General features: G+C 39.3%; 1 protein-coding gene across 2 annotated transcripts in view; it reads left to right on the plus strand.

Moving 5' to 3' along the window:
- Window positions 1-16,634, plus strand: part of mphosph9 (M-phase phosphoprotein 9) — an 18,968-nt gene extending 2,334 nt beyond the window's left edge. Inside the window, exons 3-24 of one of the 2 annotated variants that reach the window (XM_008423353.2) lie at window positions 1,337-1,484; window positions 2,977-3,066; window positions 3,162-3,655; window positions 4,126-4,273; window positions 4,395-4,467; window positions 5,560-5,663; window positions 6,426-6,542; window positions 6,656-7,098; window positions 8,036-8,185; window positions 8,396-8,483; window positions 8,666-8,881; window positions 9,434-9,481; window positions 9,824-9,888; window positions 10,954-11,055; window positions 11,179-11,382; window positions 11,462-11,616; window positions 12,699-12,971; window positions 13,689-13,809; window positions 14,190-14,275; window positions 14,502-14,701; window positions 14,950-15,018; window positions 15,817-16,634. In XM_008423353.2, coding sequence (XP_008421575.1) covers window positions 1,337-1,484; window positions 2,977-3,066; window positions 3,162-3,655; window positions 4,126-4,273; window positions 4,395-4,467; window positions 5,560-5,663; window positions 6,426-6,542; window positions 6,656-7,098; window positions 8,036-8,185; window positions 8,396-8,483; window positions 8,666-8,881; window positions 9,434-9,481; window positions 9,824-9,888; window positions 10,954-11,055; window positions 11,179-11,382; window positions 11,462-11,616; window positions 12,699-12,971; window positions 13,689-13,809; window positions 14,190-14,275; window positions 14,502-14,701; window positions 14,950-15,018; window positions 15,817-15,918 — 3,496 coding nt within the window. In that variant the 3' untranslated portion in view covers window positions 15,919-16,634. The remainder of the gene's footprint in view (window positions 1-1,336; window positions 1,485-2,976; window positions 3,067-3,161; window positions 3,656-4,125; window positions 4,274-4,394; window positions 4,468-5,559; window positions 5,664-6,425; window positions 6,543-6,655; window positions 7,099-8,035; window positions 8,186-8,395; window positions 8,484-8,665; window positions 8,882-9,433; window positions 9,482-9,823; window positions 9,889-10,953; window positions 11,056-11,178; window positions 11,383-11,461; window positions 11,617-12,698; window positions 12,972-13,688; window positions 13,810-14,189; window positions 14,276-14,501; window positions 14,702-14,949; window positions 15,019-15,816) is intronic. The other variant, XM_017308024.1, reaches the window with a different exon arrangement.
- Window positions 16,635-17,358: the final 724 nt, after the last annotated feature.

The raw sequence follows: 17,358 nt of genomic DNA on the forward strand, positions 1-17,358 counted from the left end.
AACTAGCAGTAATCAGCTAACCGCCATGCTATCAGGAAATTTTCATTCAGTAACTCAGGACTGTTTATTGTAATGAATCCTGTATTTGCCTTTGAATGTTAAGTTTTACACTTGAATTTTTTGGCAATGTTGAGAGGTTTTATTTTTGATTCTTTGCATTATTTAGCCTCTTCAGAGCCTTCATATGTTTTCAGTCTGTTAAAGATAGTATTACCGAAAGCAGTACAATTTGCATAAGGCCTGTTTTGTTTCGTTTTTTCCTGGAAAAAGTTATTAAAAACAAGTTTTTGTCTAAATTAAGGTGAATTCATGGTTCCTTTTTCCACATAATGTAACCGGTAGAGCTTATGATTAAAAAAATAATGGTGATCGTTATCGGCCGTGAACGGCCCTCATGGGGAATCGGAATCGGCAGGGAAAAACCTGATTGGCACATCTCTACTATTTATTTCCTGTTTCATATTAATGTTGTCGGAAAACGTCATGAGCTGCATTAATTTGTAATGAAGGAAGTGAAAGTCGTGTTGTAAACTGTAGCGTGAGCTGTGAAGCAAGTTTTGCAGTTGTGAAACTGCAGCTGTTTAAAAAAAAACCAAAACAAATTCAACAAAAAATCACCTAAAGTGCCTTGGAAAACTTTTTCTCATATTGCCACAATGCAACCATAGGCGTTTGATTTATTTATTTTTTTTGGTGCTTTATGTGAAGGATAAGCACAAAATGGCATATAATTGTGAGATGAAAGGAAACGTATAATGTTAGTGACCCCCCATTGACCGTCAGATTGCTCAACACCAGTAATCCTCACAGACTGTCTGAAAAAGCTAGGTTCAATATTATTACTGTCATAAACAGTTAAATATTGTTTTTATTGGTCCCTCTTATGTACATTTAGCAATACGTTATTATTTGTATATTCATTCTAGATTTTTTATTTTTATTTTTTACCTGCACCAGTAATACTAGTATATATTTATACCTATGTGTAGTCACACAGAGTTTTTTTGGTGTATTTTTCTGCCAAGAAAGTTTGAAATTTAGAGATTAATCTCAGAAAATTTCTAGAAAGAACAAGGAAACTCTTGAGTTTGAAAAGTTTAAAATTTTCAAGAAAAACTTTGGAAATTTGAAATTAATATCAGAAATTTTCCAGAAAAAAACAACAACTCCAGCCTCTACTGTAGCGTCTATTCTATGCGCTTTATAATCCAGTCCGCCTTATAGTGCGGAAAATACGGTAAATCTTTGCCAAAAAATCGGACCAGAAAAGCCTTAGTCTCTTTTTTACATTGTTTGCCCGTATCTTATAAGTAATTTCAGTGCAATGTTGTCGCAGGAACCTGTGTCTGAACACAGACGAAGCATTTGAGCATGGGAAGACCCTGCCGTTCATCAACCCGAGCTCCCTGGAGACCCTGAGGGCCTTGGTGCAGGAGATTCAGAGCAGCGGAGAAACAGATCCTGAGATTTGGAAGGACTGTGAGGTGGGAGTTAATCACGCAGCCTGAAAGATAAAACTACACAGACAGTATGTAAATGAGGTCCTAAGCACATGCTGGTGCTGTCTGAAGTGAAGCCAGGATCTGCTGCTTTAGCAGTTGTTCTTCTGCAGCCGACAGCCTCGTCTCTGAGCTGTCACTTTAAGTTTTTTCTGTGGATCGCACCTGTCAGTTCTGGAGACACACACACACACACACACACACACACACACACACACACACACACACACACACACACACACACACACACACACACACATCTGCAGAGAGCCCATAGTACTGGCACAGCACCACACTGCAGCTGATGTTTTCATACACAGGAAGTGACGCGCAGGGGAAACACTGACGCAGTTCAGTTCAACCTGAAGTGTTTGTTCTTAGCAGGTCACTATCCCTTTAAACTCGGTGTCTGGGGGAACGAGCTGCTAATGGAGTTCATTCACAAGTCCCTTTTTTGCTCTATGATTTTGCCACTGATATCCGTTTTAATTAATATTTACAGAAAAAGGATGTTTGCAAAAATAAATTAAGTTATTTTGCCCAGCCTTCTAATAACATGTCATGAAGATCCAGGGTTGGTTAATATTGCAGAGGAATTCAAATGCATTACATTAAAATATGAACACAAAACAAAGAGTCCCAACACCTGCTTTCAGAAACGGAGACATCTTACGGTGCTGAGAGATCTTAGTAATGTGAATAGCAACTTTGGAGATTTTAAATCCAAATGACTTCCTCAGTGTTAATGTGTGAAAACTACGATAGTGTCTGAGGGTCGTTGTAGATGGGGAATAAAAATGAGGTGTAAATTTCCACCAAAACACAAAAGAATTTGAGATTAATCTCAGAATTTGTTTTAGAAAAATCAAGGAAATCAACCAAAAGTTGAAAATTCATCAGAAAAAAATGCAGAAATTTTCAATTTGTAAGAAAAAAAAAGTATTGAGATTAATATCAGAAATGTTCTTGAAAAAACTTTGTTTCAAAACTTGAAAAATGTTTGACTTTTGAAACGCAGAAATTTCCATGTTTTTTTTTTCTTGAGCATTTCTGAGGTTAATCTCAAATTTAGTTTTGAGATTAACCTCAGAAATTGTCTTGCTTTTCAAGACAATTTCTGAGATCTAATCACCAAATGTTTGAGTTTTTCAGCAGAAACGTACTCCTCCTTTTTTCAACAGACCGTCATAGAAAACAAACCCGTATCAGATTTTTCTGCTTCCTCTAAATAATTGAATTCTAACTGGTTTATCGTTCCATTGCAATAGTTGCTCCTTACAATTTGGCTTCTAACGATGTTTGCCAGACATTTTGGTCTTTTTAGAGCATTTGGATGAAGTGGCAGCTTAAAATATTACAAGGGAAAACTTTAGAAGCTGATCACCTGTGAAGTTAGGAAATATTAACACTAAACAAGATTAACAGTTTAAAAGTTCAGGTTGCAAACTGATTGTCAAATGGTTTTTGTCTTCATCAGGGCCGATGGTTGCATTTGTTTCAGCTGGTTGAAAAACAATACCAAGAGCAAATACTTGCTCAGCAAGAACAATATCAGTGCCAAATACAGGTAACCAAACGTATGCTAACGTATGCTTTCATGTGATGGGATTTTTTCGTCTCCTATTTAAATGTCTTGTTTTTCTTATTTTTTATTTTGTTTAGTTGATTCAGGATGAGATTAAGGCCCTGGTTCAGCTCCAGAACCGCCAGACTAGCAGCGGTCAGCCGGAGTTCCCCTCCATCACCAAAACATCCCCGGACGCTAAAGACTGCATCTTCTCCATCATCTCCAGTGAACGGCCGCTTCTAAAAAACGTGCCAAGTGACAACGAGAGCCTGGGAGCCCCCGTCCTCACACCCTTCAGCACCCCGTCTCCTCCGCCTCCTGGGCTGGAGACCACCAACCAGGGGGAGGAGCGGACCACCACGGTACTCAGCAGCGGCTACGGAACACTGTGGGAGACTGGCTTCGAACCTGGGGTGACTCTTGATGAAGATGGGGAGGACGGCAACGCAGGGCGGAAGCACAGGTGGACCAGCATCCTCCAGGAAGACATGCAGACGACTCTGGCAGAGTACCAGCAGGACTTCTCCAGTGAGCGGCCCAATGCCGTCAATGAACCTATTCCATCTGTGTACCAGCAGAAAACATCCAGGTTTGTCCAAACTTGAACCTGTTAAAAGGGCAGCGTCATGGAAAGTTTATGTTTTAGCACTTTACATCAGTGTTAAACACTCCTGGAGTTTTGATTTGATTCTTTAATGCATGTTTGAATCCTTTAATGTCTCGTGGTAACCGTTCAGCTGTGCAAAACGGTTGAGGGGGGCCTAGGCCTGCCTCCAAGGACAAAGCTCCGCCTATGAGCTGCAGCTTCCAACTGTGGAGGCCAGTAAATGACCACAGGATGCATGAGCTCCATGTGGGCAGGTTTCTTCATGCTAATAACTGGAACTGGTTGAAATTAGGTTTATCACAGAATGTGCCAGAAACTATTATATCAACGTGTTGCTGCTGTACCTGCATCATTTTATGGAATTCATCTTTTATTTGTTAGATTGGGGAAATGGAGAATGAAGTAGCATGTTTTTAGTTAAAAATAAAGTGTATTCTCCGTCGTTTTGGCAGCAGCCAGCAGCTGACCTCCTGGGCCCAGAGGCAGAAACTCAGAGCCAGGAAGACTAAGGCAGGAATCGGCACAGCACAAACCCCAGACTACCAGGAGTTACCTCACAGCAAGCAGAGTCTGCTGGAGAAACCAGATTCTCATGACCAGGTATTTTAACAGTTCACCTTCTAGGACTAACATTTGTAGTAGTTTTGTCCGCTTTGGTTGCTCTAGCCATTTTTTTTTTCTTGCTCCTGAGTCCCATCCACTTATCTCTGTTGTGTTGCAGCATCGATCGGCCGGGCTGTCATCCAGCTCTTTCCCGCTGCGGCGCAGTGACAGCCTGATGTCAGAGGCTTCAGGTAATTCACAGACTTTGATTAAAAAAAAGAAGAAAAGACAAGGCCAAAGGAAACCATGCACTTTAGTTTTCATCTTCTGTAGTTATTGATACACTCCTGAGGCGACCATAATAATATTTCACACTGTCTGATAATGATAGTTTTGATTTGATTCTAAAAGCAGTCTCATGTTCCTTTGACACTGAATAAAATCTCATTAATGATCATATTATAGGTCAGTAGAGAGCAGCAGTAGCAGTGTGACTCATGGATATATTTTCAGATCAACAGTGATGCTCAGTGTATTTACGGTTTATAGTACGGCTCAGTACTTTAGACTGGCCCCCACCAGGAGGTCAAACTCATCCTCATTTTGGGCCAAATAGAGGTTATAAATCATCTTAAAGGGCCGGTTATGCCATAATTTATTCTGGCCAGTCAACTAATTAATTTGTCAACTAATGACAAATTAATTTAGCTAATTTGTCACTAGTTGAATTAAAAGCTGAGGATCGTTCTGCGTCTCCTGCAGACTCCATGAATAATAATCTGCATTTGATTAGTATTTCTTAAAAATAAAATAATATTGAAAATCTTTTCACATTGTTCAGTCTGTCCAGAATTTGTCACATTTTTTTCTGATATTTAAAAAAATATTTGCAAGGAATTTTGCAATATTTTCACATATGTGTGACGTTAAATGTGACTTTTTGTTGCTTGCTGTATCGATTGCGGACTATAACTTGACACCAAGTAAGACGCAACAGTGTCGTAAAAGAAAACACTGCCACCTGCAGGTTGGAGTTATCACTTAAGCTCACACTTTTTAACCGTTCTTGCAGAAAACCTTGAACTCACATTACTGCAAAGTAATGTGGAGGTCTGATTTTTGCGTGAATTTTTGCAGGATTGAACTGTGTAATTTGGCGACACACTAATAACCGGAACTGGTTGAAGTTCCAGTTATTGGAACTTCAACTAGTGTAGTGTCAGGCCACTACACTGACATGTTTATATTGGCGTAGTGGCCTACACTACGCCAATAAACATGCAAATGAATGGATGAATAATGTCAAAAAGCGCTCTACAGACTTTTCATTGTGTCTGTCTCAGGTCTGACTTACTGGCGTCTGAACGAGTGCGATCTGTATCGGCCCCTTCCGGACAGCTTTGACAGCGGAGCGTATCTCCTTCTGCAAGAGGCTTCCATGAGTCTTGTGAGTCACCAGCTGAGTCACATACGGCCAAATTCTAACCTCCCAGTCCGCCCTGCTGTCCTACATCGACGTCTGTTTCTGCCCTGTCAAAGAGCCGCATGACGCTCAGATGTTGACTGCATGTGCTGACGGAGACAATAATGGTACCAGTCAGAAGGTGGCGCCAAAACACACTTTCAGATAAAGAAGATTCAGATCTCTACATCAGTTCTATGTACCACAGCTATCAGGGCCGTTGTACATAGGAAAACTAGGGAAGAGGCAAAAAAAAAGATTTTAGAAAAAAATATATATACATTTTGAGATTAATCTCAGAAATTCAATTTAAAAAACCCAAGAAAATTTCAGTTTGAAAAGTTGAAAATTTTATAGAAGAAAACCGAAATTTTGAGATTAATCTGAGAAAATTTTCTGGAAAAAACTTGATAATCTCTGAGTTTCAAAAGTAAAAAAAAAAAAAAGATTGACTTTTGATACTTGGAAATTTCCAAGTTTTTTTTTCTTGCAAATTTTCGTGTAGCAATTGCTAACAGAAGACAATGATTCAATTCAAATTCAAAAATACTTTGTTAATCATAACTATATCTGGTTTTGTAGCTAAACAAGTGAAATAAAGATGATTAGTGTACTTTGTAGCACTTCAAAACTTTTCATATGTTTTTACTCAGTTTATATTTACATCCTTAACGGATGTAAAAACGTCGCAATGACGATGTTTTTGTGAAAAAGTCGAGGATGCTGAGGATTGTTGTGTGTCTCCAGCAAACTCCATCCCAGGAGCCGCGGCTGTCCCTCAGAGAAATCTACCAGAACAAACAAAAAGACTGTAAACAAACCGACTGGGAAGGTTCTGTCGCATCCAGCCCTCTGTCACCACAGGTTTGTCTTTTCATTCAGAGACCCAAATCTGTTCTTGCCTCTTCTAAACATTTGACTTTTGTAGAAAACTCTCTGACTTGCTCCGTTGCTAACCTCATATCTCCGTTGCTAAGATGCTGACGTTGGATCCGGCGGCCGGCACGCAGCAGTCAGATCGAACATCTGGCTTCACTTCACCTTCTCACTTCAGCAGCCCGTTGTTTGCCCCTCCGCCCCACCCCTACCCCAGACTGGGGACCTCCATGACCCCCGACAGCATGGTGGAGGGCAGCCCCCATCCTGGAGACACCGACTGCATCTCTGACGTGTCCAGCGCTTCAGCTGCTGGGCAGTCTCCTGCTAAGACGCAAAGTTCCCAAGGGAATCCGTCACTGGCGGTCAGAGAAAGCATCCAGCAGCGCAGGGCGAGTGCGCTGTTAGCCAGCGAGGAAGAGGGGAGCCGCACCCACACCAGCACCCTGAAGCCCGGCGCCGCCCCTGGAGCCGGGCAACCGCCATCAGTCAGTCCGCACATGGACAGAGCTTCGTCCCTGGAGGACCCCGTGGTCCTGTCTCTGTGAGTCTGATGTTACAGACGCCTTGTAGAAAATATTCACTGCCTGATTTCAGCAGTCACCAAGTTTGTAAACTTGCACTGAGTGTAAACAATCAGAGGAGCGTGTATTTGTAACTTGCTATAGAAAAAATGTTTGTCGTTATAGCGATAAAACGAGAATATTTCTTGTTTGTACAAGTTTTATATCTCGTTATAATCAAAATATGTTCCCAGTTTTAAATAAGACACATCAGGGGAATGCCTTTTTATGATTGTAAACTGTCATGGGTGTATTTTTATATTTTTGCTATAGAAAAAATTTCTCATCATAGTGAGAAATATGTCTTGCTATAACGACAAAGTTTCTCATTTTTACGAGTTTTATATTTCATAACGTAAACGTTTCTGGGTATGAGACACAAAAGCGAGAAAACATTGTCATGATGAGTTTTCTGTCTCTTTATAGCCTAAATATGTCAAGAGGTGTGTGTTTTTTTAATCTTGTCTCTCTGACAGTTTCTCGTTAAAGCAAAGTTTCTTGGTTTCAGAAGTTTTGTCGCTGTAGCATGAGAGTTTCTGGATGTAACGAGATACAAAATTCATTGAAACGAGAAGGTTTTCTCATTTTAACAAGTTTTGTTTTATCAGCCTTTATTTAAATGAAATGTGTTCTCATTTAAATAAAAAAGGTCACAGTGATCCCTTCTTTTGCCTTTTTAAGTTTGTAAACGGTCAGAAGAGCGTTTTTTAAAATCTTAACATAAAGAAAAAGTTTCTCGTTAAAGTGAGATGTAAAACTTATATTTGTTGTAATTGCAAGACATAAAACTTGTCTTGTTATAACATGAAGGTTTCTGGTATAACTGGGTACAAAATTCTTGCTTTAATAAGTTTTGCGCCTTGTTATAACATGAAAGTGTCTTTAAGTTTCCTTTTTTCCTTCCCTTTTTTCCCCCAGACTGCGGCAGAACCTCAGAGAGAAACACTCGCGACACATCGCTGATCTGAAAGCCTACTACGAGTCTGAGATCCAGATCCTACGAGACAAACTCCAACTCCGAGATCTGCCTCAGGATCTAGAGAAGAGCAATCAGGCCCTTACAGAGAGGTTTGCAGTCTTTCACACGGCCATGTTTTTAGCCTTGTTGCAAACCAGATAAAGTCAGCAGAAACATAAAATAGCCAGAAAAACGAGCAAAAGCCAAAAGTAGAATTTTTTTTTAGATGCATTTGAGAACATGTAAAAAGGGATTAGCAATGTTAATGATAAATGTTTACAGTTTAGATTCATTTTATTCATCCTTTTGTTTATCTGCAGGTGCAGACATCTAGAAAAAGCTCTGGCTGAGACAACAGGTCGCATCCAGGAACTGGAGGCAACAAACATGTTGCTGGAGAAACACCTGGTATCTGCAAAAACATTTTCATACAACATTTGCAGCTCCTTACCTTGAGGGAACTTATCATAATTTCCTAAACAAGCAAAGCAGAAATAGCAAGAAGCTAGCAGGCCGAACAGAGGAAGCTACGCCGATGTTCAGGCATTGTCTTTGGGCAGCTTTTGAATATGAGTGAATTGTTTTTGCAGGCTGAATGGCCGGAGCGCTACGCCGTGGCCGGAGCCACCGTGAACTCCCTGCAGCAGCGGCTGGAGGAAAGCAAACGCTCAGCCAAAGAGAAAGACGGCCAGGCAGCGCGCTTAAAGAGCCGCGTGCGTCAGCTGGAGGAGGCGGCGCAGAAAACCTGTAGGGAGGCAGATGACAAGGAGGCCAGGAGGGAGAGGGAGTACAAGATGCTGCAGGATGTGAGTCTGACAGAGTCCATAAAGATCAGATATCATGCAAACAACAGTAGCAAACTTCTGATTGAGTCAACTGCAGGGTTAATAGAAATGAATCACATTTAATTGTAAATGATATATAGTAACAAAATAAACATTTTCAAATCAAAAACCTTTTTTTTCTTTTAAATTATTGAGTAAATATTAAAGGTGGGCGTTTATTGTATTTTATTATTGTGATCATTTTCTTTTTATTTTGATAAGAATTCTGATATTTCATTTAAATATATGAATTTGTTTCCAAAAACATAACCACCATGTTTGAGGTAATTGTTAATTTTACTAGTTTTTTTTTGTCCACTGTTTGCTCAGAGGGAGCATCAATAAATATCAATAAATGTGAAGATATGATTAAATACAGTTACTATGTGAAGTTCAGTGATACCCTGAATAAGAAATGTTTGATAAAGTCAGAAAAAAATAAAGTTTTTACACCACTGGAAGAATTTAATAGTTTTTTTGTACAACTGTTAACTGGCAGCCATAATTTACAGCACTTCACTTTTTTCCCCTCAGCTACTGAAGGAATACAACTCTCTGATGAAGGAACACGAAGCAGCAAAGGTAAAGTCATTTCCTCAGGTATTGCAACATTATGTCACACCTTCACAACCTCAGTATCAGCCAATATTTGTTTGGTTTTTTTTTTTTAAATATTGGCATCAATCCCATAAGTGAGACAGGACTAATAATAATAGTTGATGTTTATTTCCATAATGGTGCTGTTTGTTTGGGTTTTATGTGGTATTGTTTGGTCATGTGATAGTGATGCAGCCAGGCAGATTTAATGTAATCTGTCTTGTATATCTCATTACAAACCTCATCCTTTAACATGACATTAAGTTCCACAAAGGTAAAGTCACATTTAGCTAACTTCATGTGTTACTTCTGTTTTTGTTCCTACAGAACAACCTGGTGTCAGCAGAGAGCAAGCTAGTTGATGCAAACGATCAGATATCTGAGCTGAAGAGGTAACATACTGGTTAGATTTTGTAACTTTTAAAAATATATATAATCCAATTAATTTTGACTTATACAAAATTAAGATGTATGCAGAGTTAGGTAGTAACTAGCTACATTTGAACTTTTTGGAAAAAATGTAGTTTTAGTAGTGTTTTTCCTTGTACTTTTTACTTTTACTTGAGTAATTTTATTATGACGTTTCGCTACTCTTACTCAAGTAACATTTCTGTATACTCTGTTCCCTTTGAGTAACTTCACTGAATGAAGAACAATAATGTTTCAACCAAAATAGTCACCAGGCACACATCTGTAGTTTTCATTAAGGTTTCATATATTTTGTATTTAAAGAAACTGATTTGGAAAAGTGTCTCTTTTGCCTGATTTCAGCCGCATTTTCATTACAAATGTTTGCAAACCTTTGTCCATTTCCACTCATGTTATAAAAAAACAATTTTCCACTGCAGTGTTTCCATTAAATAAGAGAGGTAATCAAAATCGGTAAGTTTGTTCACATAATTCATTCAAAATTAATTTTACTACCACTTCCTATTGTCGTCTTTGTCGTTTCCTCCAGTAGTAACATGCGGTTGTTGATCACATGACTTGTATGACATGAAAATAGTTTGCATTGCAGTTTTGCAAATTACCCTCATTTTGATAAAATCTAAAATCCACCTCAACGTAGCGCAAAAACTTTATCGAAAAAAGTTAGTTTTATTTCTAAATAGGCTTGTGTCCACTAAGCAAAATTATTTTTGTAAATCCAATTTATGCAATTATGTGGTAAATGGGAATGCAGCTTTTGTTATTTTGTGATTATGTTATTAATATGAATTAATTTCATTTTGGTCCTTAAAACACCAAAGTTTCCACATCACATTATGTTTTGGTCCATCTGATGACTTAATTTGATTGATTTTTTTTATTTTATTTTAACCATTTAATCAGTACTGGAGTATTCTTTTTACCAAATACTTTTCTACTCGCGTCATTCCCCACACATAAACCCAGATTACCTGAGGGTGTTTCCTGCTGTATTCATGACCACATCCATCTCTGTAAATCTCTCCCAGAGTCATCTCAAAACTGGAGTCCCAGGTGATGCAGCTGGAGCACGAGAACCAGGCCCGGGTCCGCTACCCCCCCCACAGTAACGCCCAGCCTTCAGGGGCAGGGTGAGCTCTTCAAATGTTGTTCACAGTTAAAGCCGCAGCGTTTCAGTGTCTGAGAGGAGAAAAGTTTGTAACACTTACGTACTTACTAACCAGAGTGAATGACTGTCCTGAATATGTCTGCAGTCTCTTCCACCATCCCGACTTGCTGCTGTCGCCCAGCAAAGGTAAAGTAGAGCCGGACGTCACCTGGAGGAGGTCTGACCAACTGAATGGCGGCAGAAACTCCCAGCTAACTCAAACCAGTCAATCAAACCCTCACAAGCGATCTCCTTACCCGATAAATGACCAGTTGTCTGCGGACGCCTCTTCCTCTGGCAGCAGCTGGAGGTGTGTGTTTAGAGTCGGGAGCACGGCGTTAAAGCCGGACCTGAGCGTGAGTGTGAACGTTTTGCTTTCTGGTGTGCAGGTGTGCGTCTCCGCCTGAGTGCGAGCAGACTCTGCCTCAGAGCAGACAGCAGGAGCAGAGCGCCGGGTGGAGAGACGGCTCCAGCCCCCTGACGCCCATGATGAGGGCCCTGATCGAGCTGGAGGAGACAAGAGCCACGGAGACCCGGGCCCCCTGTGAGCCCCACACTCACACAGCTGCACAGGGACCCTCAGGGGCCTGCCACCTTTTCAGTCCAAAGAGCCATTTTCTCCCTCAGCCCAGTGGAATAAAACTCATTTAGAAACACAAATATTACGTCACCTTCAAGAAAGAGAAAAAATATCTACAACAGGAATGTTGTCATCGGTTTTGAACTACTTACTAATATCAAATAGCTGGGTTTTGTTTTCTTTTCTTTTTTTACATCTACTCTAGAAAATTTGTTTTGAGTTTTAGATGAAAGAAAAATTTTTTGTTTTTTTGTTTCTAGGTTTTGAAATAAATTTACATGGAAGAGAATAAATTTTTTTCTTTCAATTTAATGTTGAAATATCACAGAACATGTCTCAAAACAATCAATTTACAACTTAAAAACAAAAAAAGAAAGTACTTCTGATCAATATTCCTTAAACTACAGACATAAAAAACTATTCAAACTAGCATTTGTTTATTATCTTTAAATGTTCAAACGTTGCTCCATTCTTTATCAATCTTGTCCAAAGTTATTAAGAGCCGACCGTAGCTCTGGAGCTGCAGGTCGCAGACTCTCGGCCTAGTCAAAGTCGTGACCTAAATCCAATTGAGAATCAATGGGAAAACTTGAAAACTGACATTTATGCATGCTCTGCATCCCATCTGACTGAACTTCAGCTGTTTTGCAAAAGCAAACGTCTATAAATTCACAATAATTGCGGAGATCCCAAAAGAGAACAAAACACACTTCAGATTTTCACTGGTTAAAAAAGAAAAAAATATTGAGCCACTTTTTTGGTGGCCTGTCAGATAACGTCTAATTAAAATACATTGTAGTTAAAAAATGGAACGTTTTACAGTGTATGAATAGTTTTTAAAGTCACTGTAAACAATGTAACTTCTTGTATTTTTCTACATAGAAATAAAAGTAAAACTGTCTTGGAGACACTTGGTTCATTTTTCATCCTGAAATGCACCAAATATTTCCAACAGTATTTCTGCAGAATTTTTATTTCACTTGGTGCAGGAAACACAGCTGCTACCTGCTCAGTCTGTATAATTTAATTTATTTGTGTGTCTGCAGGGGTTGGCCATCAGAGGGCCACCGTTGGGTTTGTGGAGCGGAAACACAAAGATCCAGTCCGGAAGCGACCCGACCTGGTTCTGGACGAGACGAAGGCCGCGAAACCAGGAGGAGCGGCAGCTACAGGGGCCGACGGCGGGGGCCCGAGAAGTCACGGCGCAGTGGACTGGACTGCAGCCGTGCTGAGGGCTCAGAGGAGTCTGTCCCCCGAGGGCCACAGGTCCTCCTCACTGCCACCTGCTGCTCACAGAAACATCCCTACTGCTACTCCAAGTAAGTTCTTACAGGGACTCATTCATCTTGCATTTATTTGCCAAGGCCTTAAAATGTCTTGAATTCACATTTTAAAGTGTATTTTGGCCTTAAGTGTGATAATCACAGGTCTTAAATTTTGTGGTGGTCTTTGATTTTAGTCGCACGCAGGCGTCTTCACGGCGTTCTTTGACTCGAGGCCGTTAAAGCTACTGTTAGCTAGCTGCTAATATCACAAAGTTCAATACTAACAGAGCATGAAAGACTTGAATTGGTAATATCATCTCACTGCTTTATCCAATAATCCAAAAAATTTACATTTATTACAGTAATATCTTGTAACCTCTTTATATTTTCTCAGCTCTTTTTATGTATAAAATTCAACCTAGGATGTTTTTTATTTTTGTTTGTATTATGCCAATGTTTTACTGATTGCTATAAACACTTATATATAGACTTAATAAAAACAAGCAACTAATATACTGTTTGTTGTTAGCTAGCTTTGCTGCAGCTACCGTTGATATGAACAAATTTATTGGCAGGATATGCAATTTTCTGTTGTACATTTGTCGTGATTCAGGTCTTAAATTTTATTCATAATGGTCATTATGTCTTTAATTTGAGTTGGTGAAACTTGTAGAAACCTCATCTTACTACAAGATGTGACATTTATCCAAATCTGCATGTTTGTATGGCAGTCATGACATCTCCACCTTCCTTTCTTCTTCTTCTCTTTAGCCAAGAGAGAGACRTTACTCACACCCCTGTCTGCCATGTCCAGCCCTAAACGTTGCCCCACTGAGAACTACTCCACTGCTTTTGGCCACTTGATGCCGAGAGAGGAGCACCTGCTCCAAAGGTGAGAAATGAAACATCATGCAGGCGACAGAGGACGACAGAAAGACTGCAACGTCATGATATGATACAAAATGAAGACAGCTGCAGTTTGATTTTAGTGTTTTGAGGAACTTCATTTAAAATGAACAAGTTGGCAAAAGATGCTGTTTTATCATTTCTGCATTCCAACCCAAAAACAGTTGGTTTCATTACATAAAGCCTGTGATGTTGCATTTGACCAGAAGGCGTTAAGTTGCTGCCCTTTTTAACAATTTGTCTGGTTAGTCCACAAATAAGTTATCATGAAATGGCTGTAAATACTGTTTGCATTCTGTTCCTGTAAGCTCTGTAAAGCTGGCTTTTAGACACGCTCACTGAAACCGTCTCGTTTTGTCCACACAGCGATGGACACGCTGACAGGAGACGGCATTCGTTCCACAGCAGCAGTCCCAGGAAGAGACTCCACTTCACATCAGCAGAAGAGAAAGGTAACGCACAAAATCCTAGAAACCCTGGTGGGCGGGACACGCTAGCTTAGAGCTTTATTTTGTTTTCTACTATTGTATTCTGGACATGTTTATTTATTTTAGCCTTGTTTGAGAAACGAAACCTTTAATCATTTGGAACGCCGCCCTTTCTGAAAACCTAATATTTGTGTTTGATTATAAATGTAGATTCTTCTTCTGTTGTTTTTGATTTCTTTTTTTTTCCCAGAGCGCCAGGAGCCAGAGCCCTGCAGCCGCATGGAGCCACTGGACAGAAGCGCCCAGCTGGGCTGGGAGCAGCAGAGAGACGGCGGCGGCCCCGAGCAGCCGAACCCCTCAGAGGACCCGGCTCTGCTGGCCCTGGACAGAACACAGTCACTGACTGAGGCCGAAAGACTGTTTGATGAACTGACGCAGGAGAAACTGCAGGTGTGTTGGAGAGTCTGATGCATCATAGTTTCTTTATTTTGTAATGTCAGAAGGATAAATTTAAAGGTGCAGCTCTAACCACGTGTTCAGCCGGTTACATAAGAGGTTTATAGAGTCGCTCATTTCAATCCCTCCTCCTGCCTTTATTCTGATCTAATGAGTTTCAGTGTGTTCACTGCTTTATCTGTGTGTGTGTGTGTGTGTGTGTGTGTGTGTGTGTGTGTGTGTGTGTGTGTGTGTGTTTGCAGATTGAGGCAGCTTTGAGCAGGATGCCTGGAGCAGGTGGCAGAGTGAGCCTGCAGACCCGATTAGATGAGGTGAGATACCAGAAAACAATTATAAACTGATTACTCCTAAAACAAAGTTAATTTCCTATTTTATTATATTAAAAATAACATTAGAAACTATTAGCGTATTGAAAAAATAAGTGAAATATTTCACTTAATTATTTTCTTGCTTAAGCATATGGATAAGACTGAGAATCCCATAAGAACAATTTAATCATCAGTATTATGCAGCATTATACACAATATTAAATGTATCATAAAATCTTGGTCACAATAATAAAATACATTGCCACTCTTAAAATATGTTAAAACTAATCTAATCTATTTATTCTGAAAATGTATATGTTGGTGTCCATGTCTGCTTAAAAAGTTCATGTGTCAAAATTAATGCCTTCAAACGTCTTAAATTCATTTTTAAAAACTAAGTTGGCCTTAAGTACGTTACTTAGAAGTTTTAAATTTTGTATTGACAGGAATATTTAATCTCGCATATTCAATGCAGTTTTTTGTTTTTGTTGTGGAACTTTTCTGTCAGGCAAAATTTTGAGTAGACCTCAGACATCTTCATTACATCACTATTGCCACTCAGAGCACTTTACTAGCTGTCTAGCTTTTTTTGCATCTATAATGGGTAAGTGCAAATTTTTCACCAGTTGTCTGGACAAAGTTTATCCATTTCTGCGGAGATACAGGTCTTAATTTTAAATTTGTGGTTGTCTTAAAAAGTCTTAAATTCGAGTTGTTGAAACCTGGAGAGGACAATGTTTACCGTTTTCCTTTATGGGTTGAAGTTGTTACTTCAAGCATTTTGCTGTTTCCTTCCATCAGGTGGCCTTAGAGAATCGTCTGGAGAGACTGAACCGCGAGCTGGGCTCCATCCGGATGACTCTGAAGCGATTCCATGTCCTCCGTTCTTCTGCCCACACCTAGCGACCTCTGACCTCTGCCACAGCTCGGTGTCTCGGCTCGACAAACGGCACTGATTGTCTTCTGAAGAATCGCCTTGCCATGATCTCACCTGTACATCGAACACACTCACCATGTTTTTATACGTATGATCGAACATTACTCTGGGATATTTTTTTACATGTCGGGAAAATATCGGAGCTTTTTTTGGAATATATTTTTTAGTACAGCACAGATTTGTAAAGTCATTTACTTTTTTAGACATGAGAAGAAAAAAAAATAATGTGATGTTTTACCACAATGAAGAAGAGATTTTAAAATTAGCTTGAGTTTAAAATGTAAAGACACATTCATGCACTAAACATCACTGCCTTTTTTATTATTGGTAATTGTACAATTATTTTACATTACATTCATGTTTTTACATATCAGTTGTTTTTTTCTTAATTGTCTGTACATTTTGCTTTGGGCCAAACCTTTTGAACTTGAAGGAAATGTGTTTACTTGAATGAAAAACCTTTATTTTTGTTGGTTTATTTCCTGAATGACTTCATTTCTGAAGCAGGAGATCAACCAGTCAGTCAAATCAGCATCCAACCTTTTCACTGAGTCTCCATCTGTTTCCACTGTGCATGGAGTCCTTGCACCGTTTCCTTTCCTCCATGTCGATTTCCTACAATGACATGTTTCCAATGGACCTGTAATGCTATTGCACAATAAACTTCTTTTATAGAAGTAGAGTTGGCACTCATTTCATTTATAAGCTCAGAATGATGCATTACTATTGTCAAAGTGCCATCTCCAGGTCGAGGCATGGGCGGTTCTAGATGGGGGCCAACCGGGAACCGGTGACTTACACAGATTTGTGAATTGTGAGTACGTTGTACCCCATTATTGGCTACTTTGCTAAGCAGCGTTTCTTCAAGGGGGTACAGGACAAAAATGAATCAAAATTTTAAAAAGGGCAATATTTCATCTTTTAACATGCACTGAACAAAAATATGAACATAGCACTTTTGTTTTTGCTTCCATTGTTCATGAGCTGAACTCAAAGTCCTAGAACATGTTCTATATACACAAAATAACAATTTCTCTTAAATATTGTTCACAAAAGTTACTCAAGTAATTACCAGTAGCTACCTCTGGTCACGCATAAATCTTGAGCAAATTGTTAATTTAATTGAACAGGATTTATCTGCAGTCTGCCTTATGGTCTATTTCTAAATAAAGTACCTGTGCTAACAAACTGTTAATATATATATCTCTTCACTATATATATATATATACACACTAGATTAACAGATTAACATCTGTTAATCTAGTAATTTATGTTATTATATTGGCTAATATTACTGCATATTAAATGAATAAGCTGATTTTTTTTTTATACGGAATGTTTTTACACTGCAGGATGTCTTCACAAACATTGCCCGTGTGTCAGCAGGGGGCGCTCTTCCCTTCTCA

This window comes from Poecilia reticulata, linkage group LG12 (assembly GCF_000633615.1).
Source record: "Poecilia reticulata strain Guanapo linkage group LG12, Guppy_female_1.0+MT, whole genome shotgun sequence".
Taxonomy (NCBI): domain Eukaryota; kingdom Metazoa; phylum Chordata; class Actinopteri; order Cyprinodontiformes; family Poeciliidae; genus Poecilia; species Poecilia reticulata.